General features: G+C 38.7%; 1 protein-coding gene across 3 annotated transcripts in view; it reads right to left on the bottom strand.

Annotated features, from left to right (window-relative positions):
- Window positions 1-11,318: 11,318 nt before the first annotated feature.
- The window catches only part of LOC124795327, a 146,944-nt gene continuing 137,239 nt past the window's right edge, over window positions 11,319-21,023 (bottom strand). For all 3 annotated transcript variants that reach the window (XM_047259301.1, XM_047259302.1, XM_047259303.1), the window contains 2 exons: window positions 12,587-12,667; window positions 11,319-11,582 (listed from right to left, as the gene is read on the bottom strand). In XM_047259301.1, coding sequence (XP_047115257.1) covers window positions 11,445-11,582; window positions 12,587-12,667 — 219 coding nt within the window. In that variant the 3' untranslated portion in view covers window positions 11,319-11,444. The remainder of the gene's footprint in view (window positions 11,583-12,586; window positions 12,668-21,023) is intronic.

Raw genomic sequence — 21,023 nt, 5'->3', positions numbered from 1 at the left:
ATCACCATTGCACCTGGTCAATCCAGTTCAGATAGTAAAGTATATAGAACTATAAAAGATGACATCAAAGGCTAGCAGTTCCCTGTCGACCTTGAGACAGACATAGGATACCAATTAATCGAATCATTGATCTGGAAATTTTCGTTGCTGGAAACAACTTACATGTTAGATGTCCTGCTAGCAGAGAACAATGTGTATAACCTTACAAAATACTACCACTACCATCAGAAGTGGCTGGAATGAGACATTTATTTACATATATTGCCACAGAGAAAGAGGTAATTGATTATATGAAATGTCAGTATATGAAGTTAAATAATGAGAAGTTACAGTGTAAGACGGTAGATCAGAGGCTCAGAATACGCAAGCAGGAATTTATACTTTTGTCTACATGTGGCCATGAGAAGTGTGAGGCTAAAATGCAAGATGTTCCAAAGGATTGTATACAGAAGCTAATAGTGTTACATGAAAGTCTGTGGACACAATTACGTCATAATGAATGGCTGTTTGTTGCCCTGGAAGGTGAAGGTATTACAATCATCTGTCATGATGGAAGTCCCACAGATATCATGCTCCAAGGCACAGGGAAGATAAAATTTTTGGGGTAAATGTCCTTGGTATATGGCTCAGGTGGTGATAAAGTCTGAATATAAAATACAAACTAATGTCCCCAGTAATGATATTGTGCTGAATTTAAGCATGGAAATAGATTGCTGCATACTGAATAATGAGAGGAAGAATATATGTGAACTTAAGCTGTGCCAGGAGACAAGTGCTTTCAGCAAATTCTCATCAAGTCATCTCTTTTTCTGAGGTTTCATGGGCTCTGGTGTAATAATTGTAGTAATATCATGTTGTCTATGCAGATATTGTAAATGCTGCCAAGATTGTTTTATGTGCAAAACAATGAGTAAATATTGTTGTAGAAAAATATATGTTAAAAACATTACTGTAAATCAATGCCCAGAGAGGGTTGTATCATCCTATGAGAAGCAGATCTAGAGACAGTGACGAGATTATGTTTGACAGATCTCTAGTGCCTGCTAGAAACCTTGTGGCAAAACATGCACTGTAACACTGAGAGAGATACAGAGGCGAGTGTGTGTGCTGGGACTTACCCCTGTTCACTATTACTAGCGCCTGTGTGCAACATACAAAATATTGCACCATATTATAATAATGAAATAAAAAATAATAAAACCCTTTCCAAACAATGTAAGGGTATGCTTCAGTATATTCATGTTAAAACTGTTAAATCTCAGAATGATCAGATAAGCAAGTTTCCTAAATATATTATTGCAAGGAAAAAAGTGGTACTAAACAATGAAACTAGAAGCCCAAAAATCGTTCAGAATGTGCAAATGTATGTCACAATCAAAAGTTACGATTCTCATCTTGATCGGTGCAATATTTTGTCAAAATTGGCATTTTTATGAAAAACTGAAGGCACTAAATATTAGACTCAGAAACATGATAACTTGTATGTAGCCTCAGTGATATCAAAACATTAACTATGTGGCTCCATTAAGCTACCTCTATTAGTTTTCAAGTTATGTTCTAAAACTAAATTTGGAATGATATCGTCCCTATTCATAATAGATTAAGTATGATTTGTATTTGTTATAGAAAGTTCTAATTATAGCACTCGATTTACATTGATGAAATAATAAAGTTGTATCAAATTTCAAGACTTTATTGTAAATAATAATCATTATGATTAATCTTAAGAGGCGGTTCAGAGGTCATGTTTGTTATTGATTCCGTTATAAAAATTCTAGCCAGCAACATTTAAACACAGTTGAGCTAAAACTTTTTCAGCAACTAAAGCCAAATTAACTCCAATTATATAAAAATTAAGAAGATTATAAATGATTAAATGACAGAGATATTAATTAATATGTGTCCGAGAAGGGGGCCATTTAGTTGCTGCTATCTGTGCCTAGAGTGGTTACAGCAGATGTTCGTTTTGGTGGCCTGCTGCACCCATATATAAATACAGCCAATGAGAGAGTTGGAGGAGAAACTTTGCTCCAAGATATCAATCTGTCTGCGACAGTCAAATACTGGTGTGTGTGGTGTCTAAGGTGAAATCACAGCCAGGCAGCTACCAAATGCTGTTTTGGTAAAAGTAGGGAGTGAACTCTTGAGGACTGTACACCATCCTGGATTGCTTATATTTCACAGAAGTAGCTGTTTGGGTGCCACCTGTAATACTGACAAAACCGCATGGTTAGTGGGGAGATTATTTAAGGTGCCACCTGTAATACTGACAAAACCGCATGGTTAGTGGGGAGATTATTTAACACTTTTAAGATGAGGAATTAACTTTTGGTGATTACAAGTCAGGGTAACGGACCACTTTATTTGGAACTTCCCGTAGAGGGTACCTCTGAAATGTTAACAGTGGTGTTTCCAATAGTGATATTATTACTATCATTAGAGATATTATATACTGTGTGTGTGTGAATCTGTAGTGAGCACAAAAATAATGTAGACTTGTAGACTCGAAATTATGGTCAGTATGTTCTCCATCACTTTTTGGCTGACTGCAAAAACAGTTTTCAGGTGAAGATTAATAAATAATGTTTTTCTGTCACCCTACAATGTTAAAAGTGAAGTTGGAACTGGTGTTTATCAAAATGTTAAGACATAAATGGACAAATGCTGAAGAATGATAACACTGGCAGGAAGAATGAAAATAAAAACTAGTGTGAAGTGTTTTTTCTTTCATGTACTGAAACTGTAATTATGTTGTATGCATACATCATGTATCAAGTGTAACTCATTGTAAAGTTGATTGTAAACTAGTATATGTACCCATCCTACCAGAAAATAGAATTGGTAGATAATATGAAATGTCTCATATTGCAAAATAAAACGTATCTTATTCCAGATTCCAGGTATTAGAATATATAACAATGATATTAAGTGTGAAATGTAAAAATGTAACTGTTTTTCTAACAGGAAAATATCAATTTATTTGTATTTCTGTCATGAGCAACTGTAAAGCAATTGTGTGTGCCTTTTGAACGTCACTGTAAACTAAATTTGTGTTTTTTCCCATTAATGGAATAAAATTTGTGAAAAAAACCTTGTATAAAAATTTATTGTTGCTGAGGACAGCACCCACAAATTTCCCCCGATGGGGAGAGGTGGGCGGGAGGGGAGGGGGGGGGGGGGGGAGAAGCAGCTGCAACACCTGAAAGACAACAGAACAGCAGCCAGAACAAATAAGTTTTCTAAGAAGTATTTGGACTACAAAGGAGATGCAACAGGAAGGGTGTTGGCCAGAAATGTTACGTAGTCTTATGAGCTATCACGTGAGCCCAAAGGAGAGTTGCAAGGCATGGCAGTGCATTGACAGTGGCCATATACGGTCACACGAAGCCCCGCAGGGTTGTGTACAGAAGCACCAACACGGAAGGGGTGACGCAGTCTGCTGCACAGATTAAAAGAAGGGGGCAGCGTAGGCCACAAGAGAGTTCAGTACAGACAGCAGTCCAGGATAAATGTCTGTGTAGGTCAGGTTCAGGGCCTGGATCTGTGGTATTCCTTCTGGCTCTGCTCGCGCTCATAATTAGCCATGTTCCTCCCTCCATGGGATTTTTCAATCAGGAGTATTGTACTTTCATTGAAGTCATTATACAGTTCTTGCTCAGACAAGCAATTAAAGATTGTAGTTATTCAGGTCTTGTCTTTGTTCAATTATTTCCCATCCAAGTTCCACAACTCATTCAGTTGTATACAATCCAGGACAACTGGGAGATCCAGGAAAAACACGGGAATTTTTTCATCTGGAAGAAAACCGGGAAAAACCCAGGAATTTTTTGGAATTCTGGCAATTTTTCATTGTTTAAGTATTCAGTTGGATTTTTGTAATTTTGGCTGGTAGAACCAATATTCTAACAAAGGATATTACTGTATCCCAGTACTGCAGAATAATACTGCAGCAATAAAACATTAATGAGAGAAAAAGAAAGAAAATAAAAATTAAGTTACAAAGCAAATGCACCAAATACAACAATGAAACACAGTGCTCATACAAGCGTCCTCCAACAGCAAAATGTGTCAAAGGCATTAGGAAGACTATGTAATGCCTCAGAACAACAAATTTCGTCTGATGACCATGACGTCACAACTGTTTACATTAGATTTGTTTGAGCAGTAGCAGGCGGGATCATGCACATGCGCAGTTGAGTCGCATGTGAGTAAGTATCTTCTCCCAATTCTGGTTACAGAAGTGTGGCTGTTAGCTGTATAAGCAGTAGCAGCAAGCAGCTAGATGCTACCTGGAAAAATTTTACTGGCTGCCAGATTCACACAAGTGCAACAGTCCCAGATCTGTAGGGTGGGGGCAAACCAGTGTATCGTGTATCGGCCCCGGGTTGTAATTTCAGGATGGGGGGGGGGGGGGGGGGAGGGGGGGGGAAGCACCAAATTCATGTTCTTGTTGAAAAAAAAAAAAAAACAACTTTATTTCATAAAGTGCATAGCATCCAGCACACGTTGGACTATCATTATTCATATGATTTTGAAACGCATCCCTGTTGGTTTTTGAACACATTTTAAGTTGATTTCTGAAGGAATCCTAAGTTTATTTCTGAATGCGTGCATAGTGTACATGATGTCTCTGCCAGGGGAATCCCCATCACATCTAGAAATAAACTTTGCTTCAAATGGCTCTGAGCACTATGGGATTTAACATCTGAGGTCATCAGTCACCTAGAACTTAGAACTACTTAAACCTAACTAACCTAAGGACATCACACACATCCATGCCCGAGGCAGGATTTGAACCTGCGACCGTAGTGGTCACGTGGTTCCAGGCTGGAGCACCTAGAACCACTCGGCCACTCTGGCCAGCAAATAAACTTTCCTTCAGATAAAAGGGGAAGGGGCTATATACAGGGTGTCCCAGCTATCTTGTCCACCCAAAATATCTCTAGAACAATAACAGCTATTGGAAAACGACTTTCACCAGTATCAATGTAGGGCTGGGTCCCATGAATGTACATATTTGGAAACATTCTAAAACGAAAGCATATGTGTGTTTTTTAACACAAACTTATGTTTTTTTTAAATGGACCTCCTATATTTTTTCTTCAGTAATCCATAGCATGACAAAGAACATACACAATGGCATTGATTGAATTGCAATATTCCCATTACATCCCGAGATATTAAGACGCGAAGCTGACGCTTGAAACACCCGACATGCGCTGCAGCGCACGTCCTGAGGCTCAGGCGTGAACCCCATGCTGCCCGTAATTGCGATGTGATTGACATGTGTAATCACACTTCCATACTTATCAATAGGTCAGAAACGAATAATACGGTCTGCTGCCATCCTGCATTAACGTTGTACATTGCAGCAGGTATTTATCCCGTAGGCTAGGGGTGATGCGGTTCTGTAGCATATCTGTGTACCGCAACATTAGTCACAAAGTTAACTTCGCTTATCATTAATCCGTTACTAAAAAGATAATGCCGTTCAACGCTAAAACTTTGCTTTACTGTAGATCTAGCGCAAGTGACAGTTAATCATTCACTCGTAATAGTAAAATTCATGTTGATGGTTTTAGTGAAACGAGCAAGTGGACTAAAAGTTTTACCGTTGTTTAGAAAAAAAGTTTTGATTTGGGAAGTTCAGGTAGGACATAGAAGATTAATGTAAACATATTTAACCAATTAGTTTTATTATCACATAATTATCAATGTTTTGTTTATCTAATGCGTTAAATGACAAATTGTTGCAAACAAATATTTCTTAACATCACTGGGTAAAATGGCCCTTTGTAGAAACTTCCACTGTGATACCAGCACTACATACTAAACATAGCGTTCACATCACATGCTCAAAGTGATGCCCATTGGCTTGCATACATAGGGTCACTCTACGGATGAAGGATGCCCTACTTCGTGCTACTGTTTTCTCCTTGATGGCTGTACAAGCATCAATAATGCGTTGCTTCATGTCCTCTGGTGTTGTTGATTCATGTTGGTAAACAGCATCCTTCACTGCTCCCCAAAGAAAATAATCCAGCGGTGTAAGGTCCGGAGATCGGGCAGGCCACCTAACTGGGCCACCTCGTCCAATCCACCTACCAGGGAACTTACGGTTCAGAAGTCGTCGTGCTCGTAAGGCGTTATGTGCAGGGCATCCGTCACGCTGATACCACATGACCATTCTCCGGTTCAGAGGTATGGTGTCCAAGAGAACAGGAAGATTGTGCCGTATAAATCTGGAGTATTGTCTGCCATTTTGGATGCCATTTATAAAGAAAGGTCCGATAATGGTATCTCCAATAATCCCAAACCAAACATTAACTTTCCACGGATGTTGATGCTCAACCTGATGGAGCCATTTTGAATTGTCTGCAAACCAATAATGCATATTCCTCATATTGACAATTCCTTTGTTGGAGAATGATGCCTCATCGATAAAGAGAACATCTGCAAAAAATTTAGATTAGTCAGAAGTATTTGCTGAGCCCACCGACAAAATGTTACCCTATTGCGGAAGTCATTTTCATGAAGATCCTGGTGTAAATGAAAATGGTAAGGATGAAATTTATGACGTTTAAGAATATGCTGTGCACTTGATTTCGGCACACCAACTTCATGTTCAATTTGATGTGTGCTGATTTGAGGATTCACAGCTATGGTAGCGAGCACAGCAACTTCAGCACGTTCATCTGTGCGTGTCCTGGGATGATGTCGAGGTCTTGGATTTAAGCTTCCCGTTTCACGTAGACGAGATGTGAGACGACCAAACATCCGACGCGAAGGCGATGGCTTGTCAGGGAATCGTCTTCTGTACAGTCGTTCTGCCTGAACAGCATTTTGTCCACCTACAACAGGGTACAGTCCAGGTATGTAGAGTAGGGTAGAAAACAGACATATTAACTTAATAATCATAATGTTCGCTAACAATACCATCAACAAACAAGCAAACGTACATTCTCCATAGATCAGCAGCATTTCTACCATATCTTCATGTGTGTACATCATACTGTACAGTGTAAGTTCTACAACACAATGTTTATTTACAATGTCTACTACCTCCGTGCCGTCACTAGATTACTCTGATGCACGACTACACTGGCAAGTGGCGTACTGCATGCCAAAGTAACAACAAATGAGATGCTTGGAGGGTGGTGGAGCACAGGAGTTTGCATGGGTCGCAAATCATAAACAAGGCGAAGTGGTAACTGTGGCAGTAGTGGGAACTACGTTGCACACTTGACTACGTAGAGCCAGGCCCTGCGCGACAGGCACAATGGGTCATATAACGCATTAGATAAACCTTATTTTGGGTGTGCAGGATAAATAAGACAACCTGACGGGTGTACACCGATCGATACCGGTTCATATTGTGTACGTAGATACGTAAAATGTGCAAGAGGGAAACCATTATGTGCTTATGAGAGTTGATGGCAGCAGACCGTATTATTGGTTTCGGACCTCTTGATAAGTATGGAGGTGTGATTACACATGTCAATCACATTGCAATTACGGGCAGCATGGGGTTCACGCCTGAGCCTCAGGACGTGCTTTAGCAGGTCCATTTAAAAAAAAACATAAGTTTGTGTTAAAAAACACATATGCTTTCGTTTTAGAATGTTTCCAAATATGTACATTCATGGGCCCCAGCCCTACATTGATACCGGTGAAAGTCATTTTCCAATAGCTGTTATGGTTCCAGAGATATTTTGGGTGGACAAGATAGCTGGGACACCCTGTATACGAGCTGAGCAGAATAAAGCCGAACAGGTGAATGCCAATCGCTGTTTGTTTATGTGTTTGAATGAGTTTGCAAATGATCAGCACTGTTATATTACTAGCGAAAGCCATATATTCAGACTAGCACAGTGGAAATAAATGACTAACAGGAATAACAGGTAAGAAAGATTATGTGTTATCTTCTCGATGTATCCAAGAAAATGAAATTTTGACAGAAAGTTTTTGGCCAGAACACTACACTACTAAGGGCCAGTTGTACTGTCCCCAGCTAGCTTAAGTTCTATTCTGGGAGTAGCACAGGAAATGTATTTTATGAACAGGTAGCAATGCCTAACCGGAGAATAAATGAGGGATAACTAAACCGGTGATTGCGGCAGGGTTAGTGAAGTTAATAGGAGAATAAGATTTGACACTGGCAGGAATAGTTACAGAATTAGTCATGGCAAGTGTTTGTTAGAACGAGGAAGAAGAAGAAACAGTTATGGAAGAATATGAAGATACCAAATTTATATAAAAATTTTGTACTACTACTTTTCGATCTCATGCTTGAGAAGCTGGAGCTTATAAATGAAATGTGAAACTATTTCCTAACATAAAGCTGTTTGCTTATAGTAGGCCTGATATGCATTTGATATTGGTCCTTCGTGGATTATATTCTGTCGTGCCATAAAAATTACCATTGGTTCCAAAAAAGTCTCATTTATTTGGTGTGTATGACAACTGCTGCAATATTAGAAAGGTCTATTTTATTTTATCTAGAAGACAGTGACAAAATACACATAATCAGCTTGAGAAATCACACCAGTCTTAGGTACTATTTGTATTACAGGTTTTTCAGTATTAGACAACCACATTTACGTTTTTCATGTAGCAAAACGTTTGACGAACTTTAATGAGGTAATAGATTCTTTCCCAGAAAGGAAAGCATGCCATGTAAAGCCGTATCAAGATTAGAGAGAAAAAAATGCTAGGACTTAAGGATTGAAGAAATGAGTACTGTCTTACTTGTCTCTTGTCATTACTGGTTTTATGTAGCCTATATTTAATTTTATGTCGGACAAAACAGCAGCAAATTATTAGCTAATAGGCAATAAAGAGTGCAAATTTTCTGAAGAGTTCTTGTTCTCTCAGTTACAAATAATTTCATCCAGTATTAACTGCGCATTTTTTTTTTTTTTAATTTGACAGAGCGAAATTCAGTGGCGTGCGATAGACGAATTCTGTGTGAAGAGGCATGGCACACTTAAGACCAAATAACATGTCTTACATTTCCTCGAAGACACGTTTTACGTATCAGACTTTTCAGAAAGATGTGCGCTACAAAGTGAACACTTTTTGAAAAGTCGATTTAATTTTTGGCCTCCTACCTCAAATGCTGGAGAGAGTATTGTTCTGGTTCAGAAATATCTTAGATCTGGGACTGATACACAGAGCAGTCTGAGTTGTGGTGGGGAGGTGGGTAGTCTCCACGTGACCCATGTTTACGTTTGGTGATTTTGCTGTTTCCTCTTCGTTTATTGCTCTCATGTCAAATGAAAACAAAATGGATTTCTGTCACCGGGAGCTATCAAGTGAATTAAAATACATTCAGGTAATTATGAAAGGCTAAAATAAGTTATTAGGTCTAGATTTTTATTTTATTTCCACCTTTGATAGTCAAGCATTAATCATCTTGCAGAACAACGAAGTTATTTTTGCCGGTTTGCTAAAGAAATTTGGCTTTTATTACTCTTTTCTTATGAGGCAGTCAATGTATTTGAAACGAAGTGTTTAATTCCACACTACTGGCTGCTTTCAACTGTTCGCTGCATTTCAAGTGCACGTTTTCATCTTCTAGCACTTATGGCATTATGCCATATTAAAGAAACAAACATGAGATAATACAGTACTGATACTCCAAGAAAATTTACATCCAAGTCTGAACATATGAATGTGCACTTTAAGCCGAATTATGCATTTTAGTATGGTTCACTAAATTCTGATGCTCTTGCAGTATCCTCTGATGTCTTGTTTCTTTTATGACATAATGTAAGATCTTTTAATATTTTACATGTACGAACATACGGCCTTCCTGCGTCATTGTAGCTGCGCAAGTGTGGTGACGCCTGTTATCTGGCGCTCTCTGGCAATTGTTGAAATGAACCTACAGTATTTCTAACAGGTCGTGGGAAAATATTGTGAGTGATGGTTTGGAAAGCGTTACTTTCAAAGTAAGTTTACTTTTATGCAAGATGAACTATGCGTGAGAATGTACGATGAATTTCTTGAATCACATAGTGTTTGGCTCTCATTTAAAAATCAACTCTTTGAGAATGACCATTAGAAGAATTTCGAGTCCAAATGATCAGACATTTATGTCGTTATTAAGAATTTTACAGACACATTTTTGTGATGTATTTAAAGCGTAACACGTGGAAAAATGATCAACATTATATGTGATCTTAGAGACAAATATTATATGCGAAAGCTTTTCTTTTCTTGTAGAACACTATTTACATTAATTTAAACCTTTAACTTTTCCTGTTTGTGTGGTCACAAAGCTTAACAGAGGTGTTGCTATTGGCTGACTACATCACATGTACTACACTCTGAATATCCGCCAACATCGGCTGGCGAGATCACGTGACATGTTCTTACAAAAGCGCATCGCAATCTCAATTTCAATGCTTCAGAAAGTAACGTGTGGCATTTGGTGGAATTCGAATTTATACTTTCCTAATATGAAAATATGCAGCATACAGGTTGCTGCACATCACAGATCTTGCTTTTCTCCCCTAAGTATTGTGTCAGGAAATTCTAAGCCGATGTATAAAACCATAACGATCCAATGGATTGATATGTTTTACAGTTCCAAGGAAAAGTATACCGTCACTTAACATGGAAAAAGTGTATTTTCACCTGGAAGAATGTGTATTTTTAACTGGGAAACATGGGAATTTTTTTTTCTTGTCCGCTTATACACCATGTCATTCAAATTTCCAGTTAGCCACCTCCATGTTAGCTGACTCAATGGACCTTCTCCAGTGTCTAATGTCACTGAATGTCTAGACTGCTTGCAGGACATGACAACTGTGATAAACGGCTTTCTTCAAGCACATGCTACCACCATCTGGGAACATGCAGAAACAAAAACAGGCGACGTGCAGAAAGCACATGGTGGAAAGTATATGCTGCAGTTGGGAACAGAAAATGAAAAGGTGGATGTAGCATATATGCTGCATGCTGACTGATAAGTTTAAACAAAAGTGATATTGTGTAATTTAAACATAATACCTAAAACAAATGAAATACATTTCTGGTCCATGTATAACATCTTGTTTGAGTTAATGATATCTGTAATGCACAACTTATGAAATGAAAAAGGGAAGAAAGAACAGTAACTATTCACTTAACAAAAGTAGCAATGAATGATGGTTTGAACAAATATCTCACTTTTTCATTTGCAATTCTAACTCTTCCCCCACTCCTATCCCTCTCTTCCTCTTGCCTTGCCATAGAACTGTCTCTCTCAGTTTGTGTACAAATATTTCATGTCAGGTGTAAAGGAAAGGGAATTGCTGGTATCTGCACAGTAATTTAATTATAAGATAGGAATTTAATTATTGTATGGTACACATATTTTATATACAAAAAATAATATTATGTTCCATTATTTCAATTCCGTAATATAAACTTGTACACCCAATACAGAATATAAAAACTTATTCCTCCCATTCCTGATCTGTTTCTGCACATAAGTGCCTCTGTTCCAAACATGATGTTGAACTATTTTCTGTTAGTCTTGAAAGTGCAGCTTCAATCACTTGTTTGTTTATATCCACTTCCTCTGACTGTGTTTCCTGTAATAATAGAAATATTATGTTCACAATAGTTTTTTACAAGCAAAAAAAAAATGCAATTTAACAAAGCTGTGGTCAATAATTCTGCACATAAAACACTGACTGTCATATAATTGCAACCACTGTAAAAGTAAATCAGCACTCACTGTACAGATTGGGCCTCAAATACTGAACAGTATAACTTCTGTGTTTTACTGTGAAAGTAGACAATCCAACAAAATCTCTCCTATTTTACAATAATAAAACAAAGTAATATTCACGCATAGAATTAAGACCTTAGCACATTAATTCTTTATGTTCTTTTATTTATTTAGCCATCCGTGAACATTTTAAAATGTCTCAAAAATAACCCAGAAAGGAGATGGATACATGATTCTTCACTAGCTTTGTTATATATAAGTTTGGCTAAAATTTTAGTACTGGCAACTGAAATGAGCCAACACACAGTAATTCTGTTCTGTTCTCCTTATTTCAATTTATATTATTACATTCATAACTGCATATTTTTATGGCTCTTTTCTTTTACAATTAATTAAACATATCTCTCTCTCTCTCTCTCTCTCTCTCTCTCTCTCTCTCTCTCTCACACACACACACACACACACACACACACACACACACACACTTGAATTACATTCAGTTTTAGAAAGTATTCAGTGGTACTTATTACAATATGTGAAATACAGTTGTACTCTAAAAATGAGTGTTTGTGTACGGGAATATCTCTCTCTCTCTCTCTCTCTCTCTCTCTATCTCTCTCTCTCTCTCTCTCTCTCTCTCTCTCTCTCACACACACACACACACACACACAGAGAGAGAGAGAGAGAGAGAGAGAGAGAGAGAGAGAGAGGGAGAGAGAGAGAGAGAGAGATAGAGAGAGAGAGAGATATTCCCGTACACAAACACTCATTTTTAGAGTACAACTGTATTTCACATATTGTAATAAGTACCACTGAATACTTTCTAAAACTGAATGTAATTCAAGTGATGAAAAAGCTACTAACCTTGAAACATACATCTGTTAATGCTTCTTGGTATTGAAGTCTTGCAACCTGCAATGCTGCCACCAAAGAATGAAAATTTTTCTGTAAAAAAGATATAAATGCTGTATATTGGCAAATATAATGTCAAATAGTGAACAGAGCAGCCATCCACTCTACATATAAGTTGAATAGTTTGGAGATAAATGGAATGCATTATTCAACTCTTTTTTTTTATTACAGATGAGTAAGTTCATAATACCTAAAATGATAGTGCTTGGGCAGACAGAAACAATGATGCTCTGTATAGATTTTCTATATGAAAATGATGTCAAAATATACAACACATTGGCACAGTAAAAAAGAAAAAGTTCTATTATCAAAATGTCATCACTTATCACCTTTCATGGTCAGTATATCAGATTGCCATATACAAGACCTGGTTTCAAGTGCTTCCTGCTAGGTGGGAATGATGAAGTATGGTCCATTCAGCCTTGCAAACACAACTGAAGAACTTTAAGGAAAAGTAGTAGTATATGTAATTTTACCATTCAGATTTAATTCTTCTGCGATTTCCCTAAACTACTTCAGGTTAATGTTTGGCTAGTGCCAAAGTACTGCTCTTCATAATGTATGCTGCATGCTATATGGGAAAGATGGTAATTCACTAACAGCATTATGCATTAAAATAGTGCTTATGTCTTACAGACAGTTACAGAAGAGATTCATAATGAATTCATTTATGTTGACAAATTTATTGGGTATGACAAAGAGGCACTTTTGACAGCCTCTTCATGTGTTGCAGCATTTAAGTGTCATTTCCTTCCTGTCATTTTCTTCATTACTGTCATTTCACATTTTGACAAGATAGGGATCCTAGACTGATGCCCACAAAACTTCAACTTTGTGAAAAGCATCATATTTTTGGGCGCGCTTTAGTGCTCTCAAATGAATCAATTTCTAATGCTGAAATTTCAGGCAGCTTTCAGATATAAAACAAAATACTGGATTTATTCCTGCTGCCTTAAATGCTTTGGGGCAATTAGAAGTGCCACTGGTAAAGCAGATAAACAAGTAAAAAAAAGTGATTAAATTAGAAGCTGTTTGTGGTAAAGTGGTAAAAGAATTGTCAGAGAAAATGGAAAAGGTGTCAGAAGAAAATGAAGGGTATCTACACTCCTGGAAATTGAAATAAGAACACCGTGAATTCATTGTCCCAGGAAGGGGAAACTTTATTGACACATTCCTGGGGTCAGATACATCACATGATCACACTGACAGAACCACAGGCACATAGACACAGGCAACAGAGCATGCACAATGTCGGCACTAGTACAGTGTATATCCACCTTTCGCAGCAATGCAGGCTGCTATTCTCCCATGGAGACGATCGTAGAGATGCTGGATGTAGTCCTGTGGAACGGCTTGCCATGCCATTTCCACCTGGCGCCTCAGTTGGACCAGCGTTCGTGCTGGACGTGCAGACCGCGTGAGACGACGCTTCATCCAGTCCCAAACATGCTCAATGGGGGACAGATCCGGAGATCTTGCTGGCCAGGGTAGTTGACTTACACCTTCTAGAGCACGTTGGGTGGCACGGGATACATGCGGACGTGCATTGTCCTGTTGGAACAGCAAGTTCCCTTGCCGGTCTAGGAATGGTAGAACGATGGGTTCGATGACGGTTTGGATGTACCGTGCACTATTCAGTGTCCCCTCGACGATCACCAGTGGTGTACGGCCAGTGTAGGAGATCGCTCCCCACACCATGATGCCGGGTGTTGGCCTGTGTGCCTCGGTCGTATGCAGTCCTGATTGTGGCGCTCACCTGCACGGCGCCAAACACGCATACGACCATCATTGGCACCAAGGCAGAAGCGACTCTCATCGCTGAAGACGACACGTCTCCATTCGTCCCTCCATTCACGCCTGTCGCGACACCACTGGAGGCGGGCTGCACGATGTTGGGGCGTGAGCGGAAGACGGCCTAACGGTGTGCGGGACCGTAGCCCAGCTTCATGGAGACGGTTGTGAATGGTCCTCGCCGATACCCCAGGAGCAACAGTGTCCCTAATATGCTGGGAAGTGGCGGTGCGGTCCCCTAAGGCACTGCGTAGGATCCTACGGCCTTGGCGTGCATCCGTGCGTCGCTGCGGTCCGGTCCCAGGTCGACGGGCACGTGCACCTTCCGCCGACCACTGGCGACAACATCGATGTACTGTGGAGACCTCACGCCCCACGTGTTGAGCAATTCGGCGGTACGTCCACCCGGCCTCCCGCATGCCCACTATACGCCCTCGCTCAAAGTCCGTCAACTGCACATACGGTTCACGTCCACGCTGTCGCGGCATGCTACCAGTGTTAAAGACTGCGATGGAGCTCCGTATGCCACGGCAAACTGGCCGACACTGACGGCGGCGGTGCACAAATGCTGCGCAGTTAGCGCCATTCGACGGCCAACACCGCGGTTCCTGGTGTGTCCGCTGTGCCGTGCGTGTGATCATTGCTTGTACAGCCCTCTTGCAGTGTCCGGAGCAAGTGTGGTGGGTCTGACACACCGGTGTCAATGTGTTCTTTTTTCCATTTCCAGGAGTGTATAATACATTGTGTTCCATTTCAGTGATTTTGTTGGGAAGAAAGATCTCTCTTAATCATTTAGATTTTGATTCAAATGATATTTCCCATCACTAGTCAAAAAAGTTTTTTTAAGTACAGGTTTTGCTGGCTGACAGTAGGGGACCATCTTTATTTGAAAATAGGCACAGGGCACTCACTATATATTGCAACTCAGATTTCATAAAGTTCTAATAATGTCACTATAAAGCATGTTACATCAAATTTCATAGTTTAGCTTGCTTCTTGTGAACATTTTATTCTTAAATAAAAAGTACATTATCATTACAACAGAAATTTTATCTCATTTCAATACAATTAGGTCACATATTTTATGTTATTGTGCATATTTTTGTAAGTTTTTCGTCACAAGAGTATATTTTTCAGTGTATATGAACTGGATCATGCGGATTTTTTTTCCACATCATACAACATACAAATCAAAACAGTCCTTTACTTTCCTCATTGGCTCATCAATATACAAATGAAATAACAGTGGTCAAAATGAGAAACCCTGCCTTACACCTTTCCCAATTTTGACCTCTTGTATGTTTTGGTATCTTGTATTATTTTGTCTTGCTGATTATAGTCTGCTTCACATAAAGAAAGGGGATTACTGTTCCATATCTCCAGTTGACACAACACTACCTAATAATGGAAAACATTCTGTTCCACTTTCCATTATAAAAAGCTTTCTTGAAACCCATGAATGCAATGTTTATTTCCTTATTTTTTCTAACTTTGCCCTCTATTATTAACCTTAGCATTAAAATTGCTCTTGTTTCTTCTAAAACAAAATTGGCCATCTCCTAATTTACTTTCAAATTTTCCCTTTCATTCTTCAGTAATATCCTCTTGTGAATATTACTGCTGCATGCAAGGGTGATAGTTTGTGGAAGCAGGGGGGGCTAACATTTTGGAAGACATGTGGTGACTTGTAAGTAGAAATAAAAGCAGTTTCAGTTCTGATCCTGTAAAAACCTGCATAATTCTGACTTTTAAATAATTCTCTTGAAAGAGAAACCTATGATTACACTAAAATTTGTGGGCATACTGCAAAAACCCATTAAGTGCTGATTTTGTCATTTTTGAGTTATGTATGCATTCTGCATCAGAAAATCAATATCTTTCATCTGGAGAAATCAATTAAGTGCAGTTCTCACTCTAAGAAGTTAAAACATATGTGGCTGAAATCTGTTAAGCTCATAGTGCATCATTCAGGTGTACTTAAATGATTTTTCCTGCACTTTGTCAATGGGCTTGGTGACATTATTTAAACAACAATAATCCATCAAGTTCACTTAATGAATTCCAGCAGAAAGACGTATATGATATATTGGAGACAAATTTTATAAATACTTTGTGGTATGCTTATGTTTCTTAGCTTCAGCTACCAGAAAAGTGATCTGACGTTGGTGTACAATTATATGACTGTGAACTGTGTGACGTGAATATTATTGTCCATTATAAGAAACATATTGAAGATAAATTTGTTGGAGGAGTGTGGTAAGTCTGTATTTAGTATTATTCTCAACACCGGTATCAATGCTGGTGATTCAATGTTGGCCTCTAGCAATATCACCTTACCTCAAAATGTGACATCTGTATTATAGTCAATTACTGTAACTGAGATGCATGAATAGATAAACGCCCATTGTAGCAGAAGCTGCTGTGAGTGCAGTAACATTGTGCTAGTTGTCTACGGTGAGTTTAATTCTAAAAAAATGTTTTCAAGAAGTGCACTACTTGTGCCATTGGCCAAGAAAAGACACCCACAGAAGACGAAAGAACAGGTAAGCAATAAAATGACAGTCTAAACATAAACTTAATTCTTACAATGCACTGACATTTTAAAGTGCATGAAATAATTTTATTTCATATTTTTATTTTAAGAAAATGAATTTGTATATCAAGTGCATCAATTGGAAGCAGAGCAGATGATCCAAACAGAACATATGGCGAAGTCCCCACACAGATGAAGATACAAAATAAACCTAAGCAGAAACTGTGTAAGGTAAGCCCAGGTGGTGGGAGGAGGGGGGTGCTTTTAGTGAAATGGTAAAGCACAGTGCAGAAGAGATTGATTTTGACTCTGATTGCTCCAGCAAGGATCCTGGCTACAAACCAGGTTCTACATATACATTTACATCTATATTCTGCAAACCATTGTGAGGTGCATGGCTGAGGGTATGTCCCATTGTACCAGTTATTAGGATTTCTCCTTATTAGGGTTTCTCCCTGTTCCATTCACGTCAGGAGCACCAGAAGAATAATTGTTTGAATGCCTCTGTGCATGCAGTAATTATTCTAATCTTATCTTCACTATCCCTATGTGAGTGATTTGTAGGGGTTTGTAGTATATTCTTAGAGCCATTATTTAAAGCCAGTTCTTGGAACTTTGGTAGTAGTCTTTCTTGGGACACTTGATGTCAATCTTCAAGAGTCTGCCAGTTCAATTTCTTCAGTTTCTCCATGACACTCTCACACAGATCAAACAATCCTGTGACAATTCAGGCTGCCCTTTTCTGTATATGTTCAATATCCCCTGTTAGTCCTATTTGGTATGGGTGCAACAAACTTGAACAATATTATAGAACCAGTGACACGAGTGATTTGTAAGCACTCTGATTACACTTTCCCCATATTCTACCAATGAACTTAAAGTCTACCACCTGCTTTACCCACAACTGAGCCCATGTGATCATTCCATGTCATAGCCCTACAAAGTGTTACAAACAGGTATTTGTGGCACAGCGGTTCTAGGCACTACAGTCTGGAACCGCACAACCGCCACGGTCGCAGGTTCGAATCCTGCCTCGGGCATGGATGTGTGTGATGTCCTTAGGTTAGTTAGGTTTAAGTAGTAAAAACAGGTATTTGTATGAGTTGGGCAATTCCAAGGTGTGATTTGTGCTTTTACCAGTGGGGGGGGATGTCTTAGGGGGTTAATAGAATTATGTATGTTACTAGCTTGGACCATGGCATTACACATGGTTAAACAGCTATTTATAAATAGATGTTAATGGCGAAACTCACTATTTCAGCATATGCAATATCTTTTAAAAGTATATTATAGGTAAAGCTTATTTACAAAATCATCTATATACAGGTATAAGAGGGGAATTCAAAAAGTAGAGGCACATTTATGAAAAGCTGTACTTATTCTGATGATAGAAAACTGAAACATATTAAAAGTATTAACAGTAAGACTTATTAAAAACTTTCAGTGTTCGGCTCCACAAATTTAAATTATATGTAAAGTTTTACTCCAGTGAGTGGGAAATAAACATCCCAGGTTGGGATGCATAAACTAAAACCAGAGGAGGGGATGGTCTGATGCAGAGGGGGGGAAATCCCCGCCATCCTCCCCTGCAAATCGCACACTGGGCAATTCCAACAGTGACTCCTTGATATTATAGTCATAAGATACTACGTTTTTTCGTTTTGTGAAGTGTACAGTTTAACATTTACAAACATTTAAAGCAAACTGCCAGTCTCTGCACCACTCTGAAATCTTATCAAGATCTGATTGAGTATTTATGCAGCTCCTTTAAGATAGTACTTCATTAGAGTCCGAGGTTATTATTAATATTGTCTGCAAAGTAATTAGTACACAACATGAACAGTAAGGGCCCGAACACACTTCATTGGGGCACACCTGGCGATGACTCTCCATCTGAGATAATATGCTGTGTCCTCCCTGCCAAAAAGTTCTCAATGCAGTCACAGATTTCACGTGACAGCCCTTATGATTGTATTTTTGTCTATAAGTGTAGGTGTGGTACTGCATCAAATACATTCCAGAAATCAAGAAATACTGCATCTACCTGGTTGTCTTGATCCAAAGCTTTCAGTATGTCATGTGATAAAAGTCAAGTTGGGTTTCACATGATTGATGTTTTTGAAATCCATGCTGGTAGGCACTGAGAAGCTCATTCTGTTCAAGATACATCATTATGTTTGAACTCAGAATATGTTCTAAGATTCTACAACAAATCAGTGTCAAGGATACTGGACAGTATTTTTGTGGATCACTTCTACTACCCTTCTTGTAGACAGGTGTGACCTGTGCTTTTTTCCAAGAACTGGGCACAGGGTATTTTTTTCAAGGGATCTATGATAGATTGTAGTTACAAGAGGCGCTAACTCAGACACAAATTCAGTATAGAATCTGACGGGGGTTACTTCAAGGCCTGAAGCTTTGTTCAGTTTTAACGATTTCAGCTGTTTCTCAACACCACTGACACTAATACTTATTTCACTCACCTTTTCAGTGGTAAGAGGATTAAATTGGGGCAACTCTCCTTTGCAAAGGAACATTTGAGAATGGAGTGAAACTTTTGCTTTGTTACCATCAACTTCAGTTCCTGTCTTATTCACTAGGGACTGCACACTAACTTTGGTGCTACTAAGAGCCTTTACATATGACCAGAATTTCTTTGGGTTCTGTGCAAGATCACTTGACAATATTCTGCTACTGTAGTTACTTAAGGCTTCACACATTGCTCTCTTGACAGCCAATTTGTTTCATTCAGCATCTCTCGCTCAAGTTTCTTTACAGTGTCTGTATACAATGGAGGTTCCCTAACATTATGAACTGTTCTACTGGGTACATATCTATCCAGTGACTGGTCAGCTATTCTTTTAACCTGGAGCCTGAGTTCCTCTACATGCTCCTGTCCTGTGCTGAAAGTTCCAAGTTCCTCACTGAGATATGGCACAATTGATTTTTTATCTAGTTTACTAAACATATACATATCTTTCTGACTGTTTTAGCTGTCCTTTATATTTTTGTAATAATTGTTGCCACTGCCACATCATGTTCACTGATTTCAGTTTTGAAGGTGATATCCTCAAAGAGCTCAGGTCTGTTTGTTGCCATTAGATCCAATATATTTTCACCATGAGTGGGATTTCTAACTATCTGTTATAGGTAGTTTTCAGAGAAGGCATTTAGCAAAGTTTCATAGAATGTCTTATCATGCTCACCACTATAAAAATTGTAATTTTCTCAATTAATTGTTGGATGATTAAAGTCTCCACCAACGACTACAGTATAACTGGAGAACTTCAGTACAAGTGAAATGAGGTTTTCTCTAAAGTTTTAGGTTACATCAGGAGATGAATCTGACGGGCAATAGAAGGATCTTATAATCATTTTGTGCCCACCCGTGACACTGATTCTTGCCCAAACAATCTCACATGCAGCTTCAATTTCTACCTTGGTGGATTTGAGTTTCTTGTCTTCTGAAACAAATACACCACCACCATTTTCCATTTGCCTATCCTTTCGATATACATTTAAATTTTACCCAAAAATCTTACTTCTGTCAATTTCAGGTTTCAAACAGCTTTCTGTACAAAGTATTATGTGAGCTTCATTGCTTTTCATGAGCACTTCAAACTCTGGCAGTTCATTGGGACAGCTTCAGCAGTCTACCATTATGATTTTAATACTCTCACCTGTGGGAGGTATTTCTTTTGATCTTACACTGATACTTCTGGGTTACCTACAGCTAACATTATCTGGATTGGATGGAGAGTCACCTAATCTAAAAAAAACCTTGTGTGCACCCCTCCACAGCAGCCTCTGATGTGTAGTGCACTCCTATTTAGGGAAACCTTACAGTTCTCAACCCTACAGCACAAGTCCAGAAAGACGCAGCCATAGAAAATTTTCATACATTGGAGTCTCACTATTCAAGGAAATCCACAAAATGACTGAACTAAGACCCCAAACTAAGTATACCTAAAATTTACAGTCTGTACAAGGAAGAATGCAAAGATTTCAAACCAGTCAGTGAAATAACTCAAAGAAAAATATTTTGTCAAAACTACAATCTTGTCT

This window comes from Schistocerca piceifrons, chromosome 4 (assembly GCF_021461385.2).
Source record: "Schistocerca piceifrons isolate TAMUIC-IGC-003096 chromosome 4, iqSchPice1.1, whole genome shotgun sequence".
Classification (NCBI taxonomy): Eukaryota; Metazoa; Arthropoda; class Insecta; order Orthoptera; family Acrididae; genus Schistocerca; species Schistocerca piceifrons.
The sequence above is the reverse complement of the archived record's forward strand: the minus strand, read 5'-3'. Positions and strand labels throughout refer to the sequence as shown.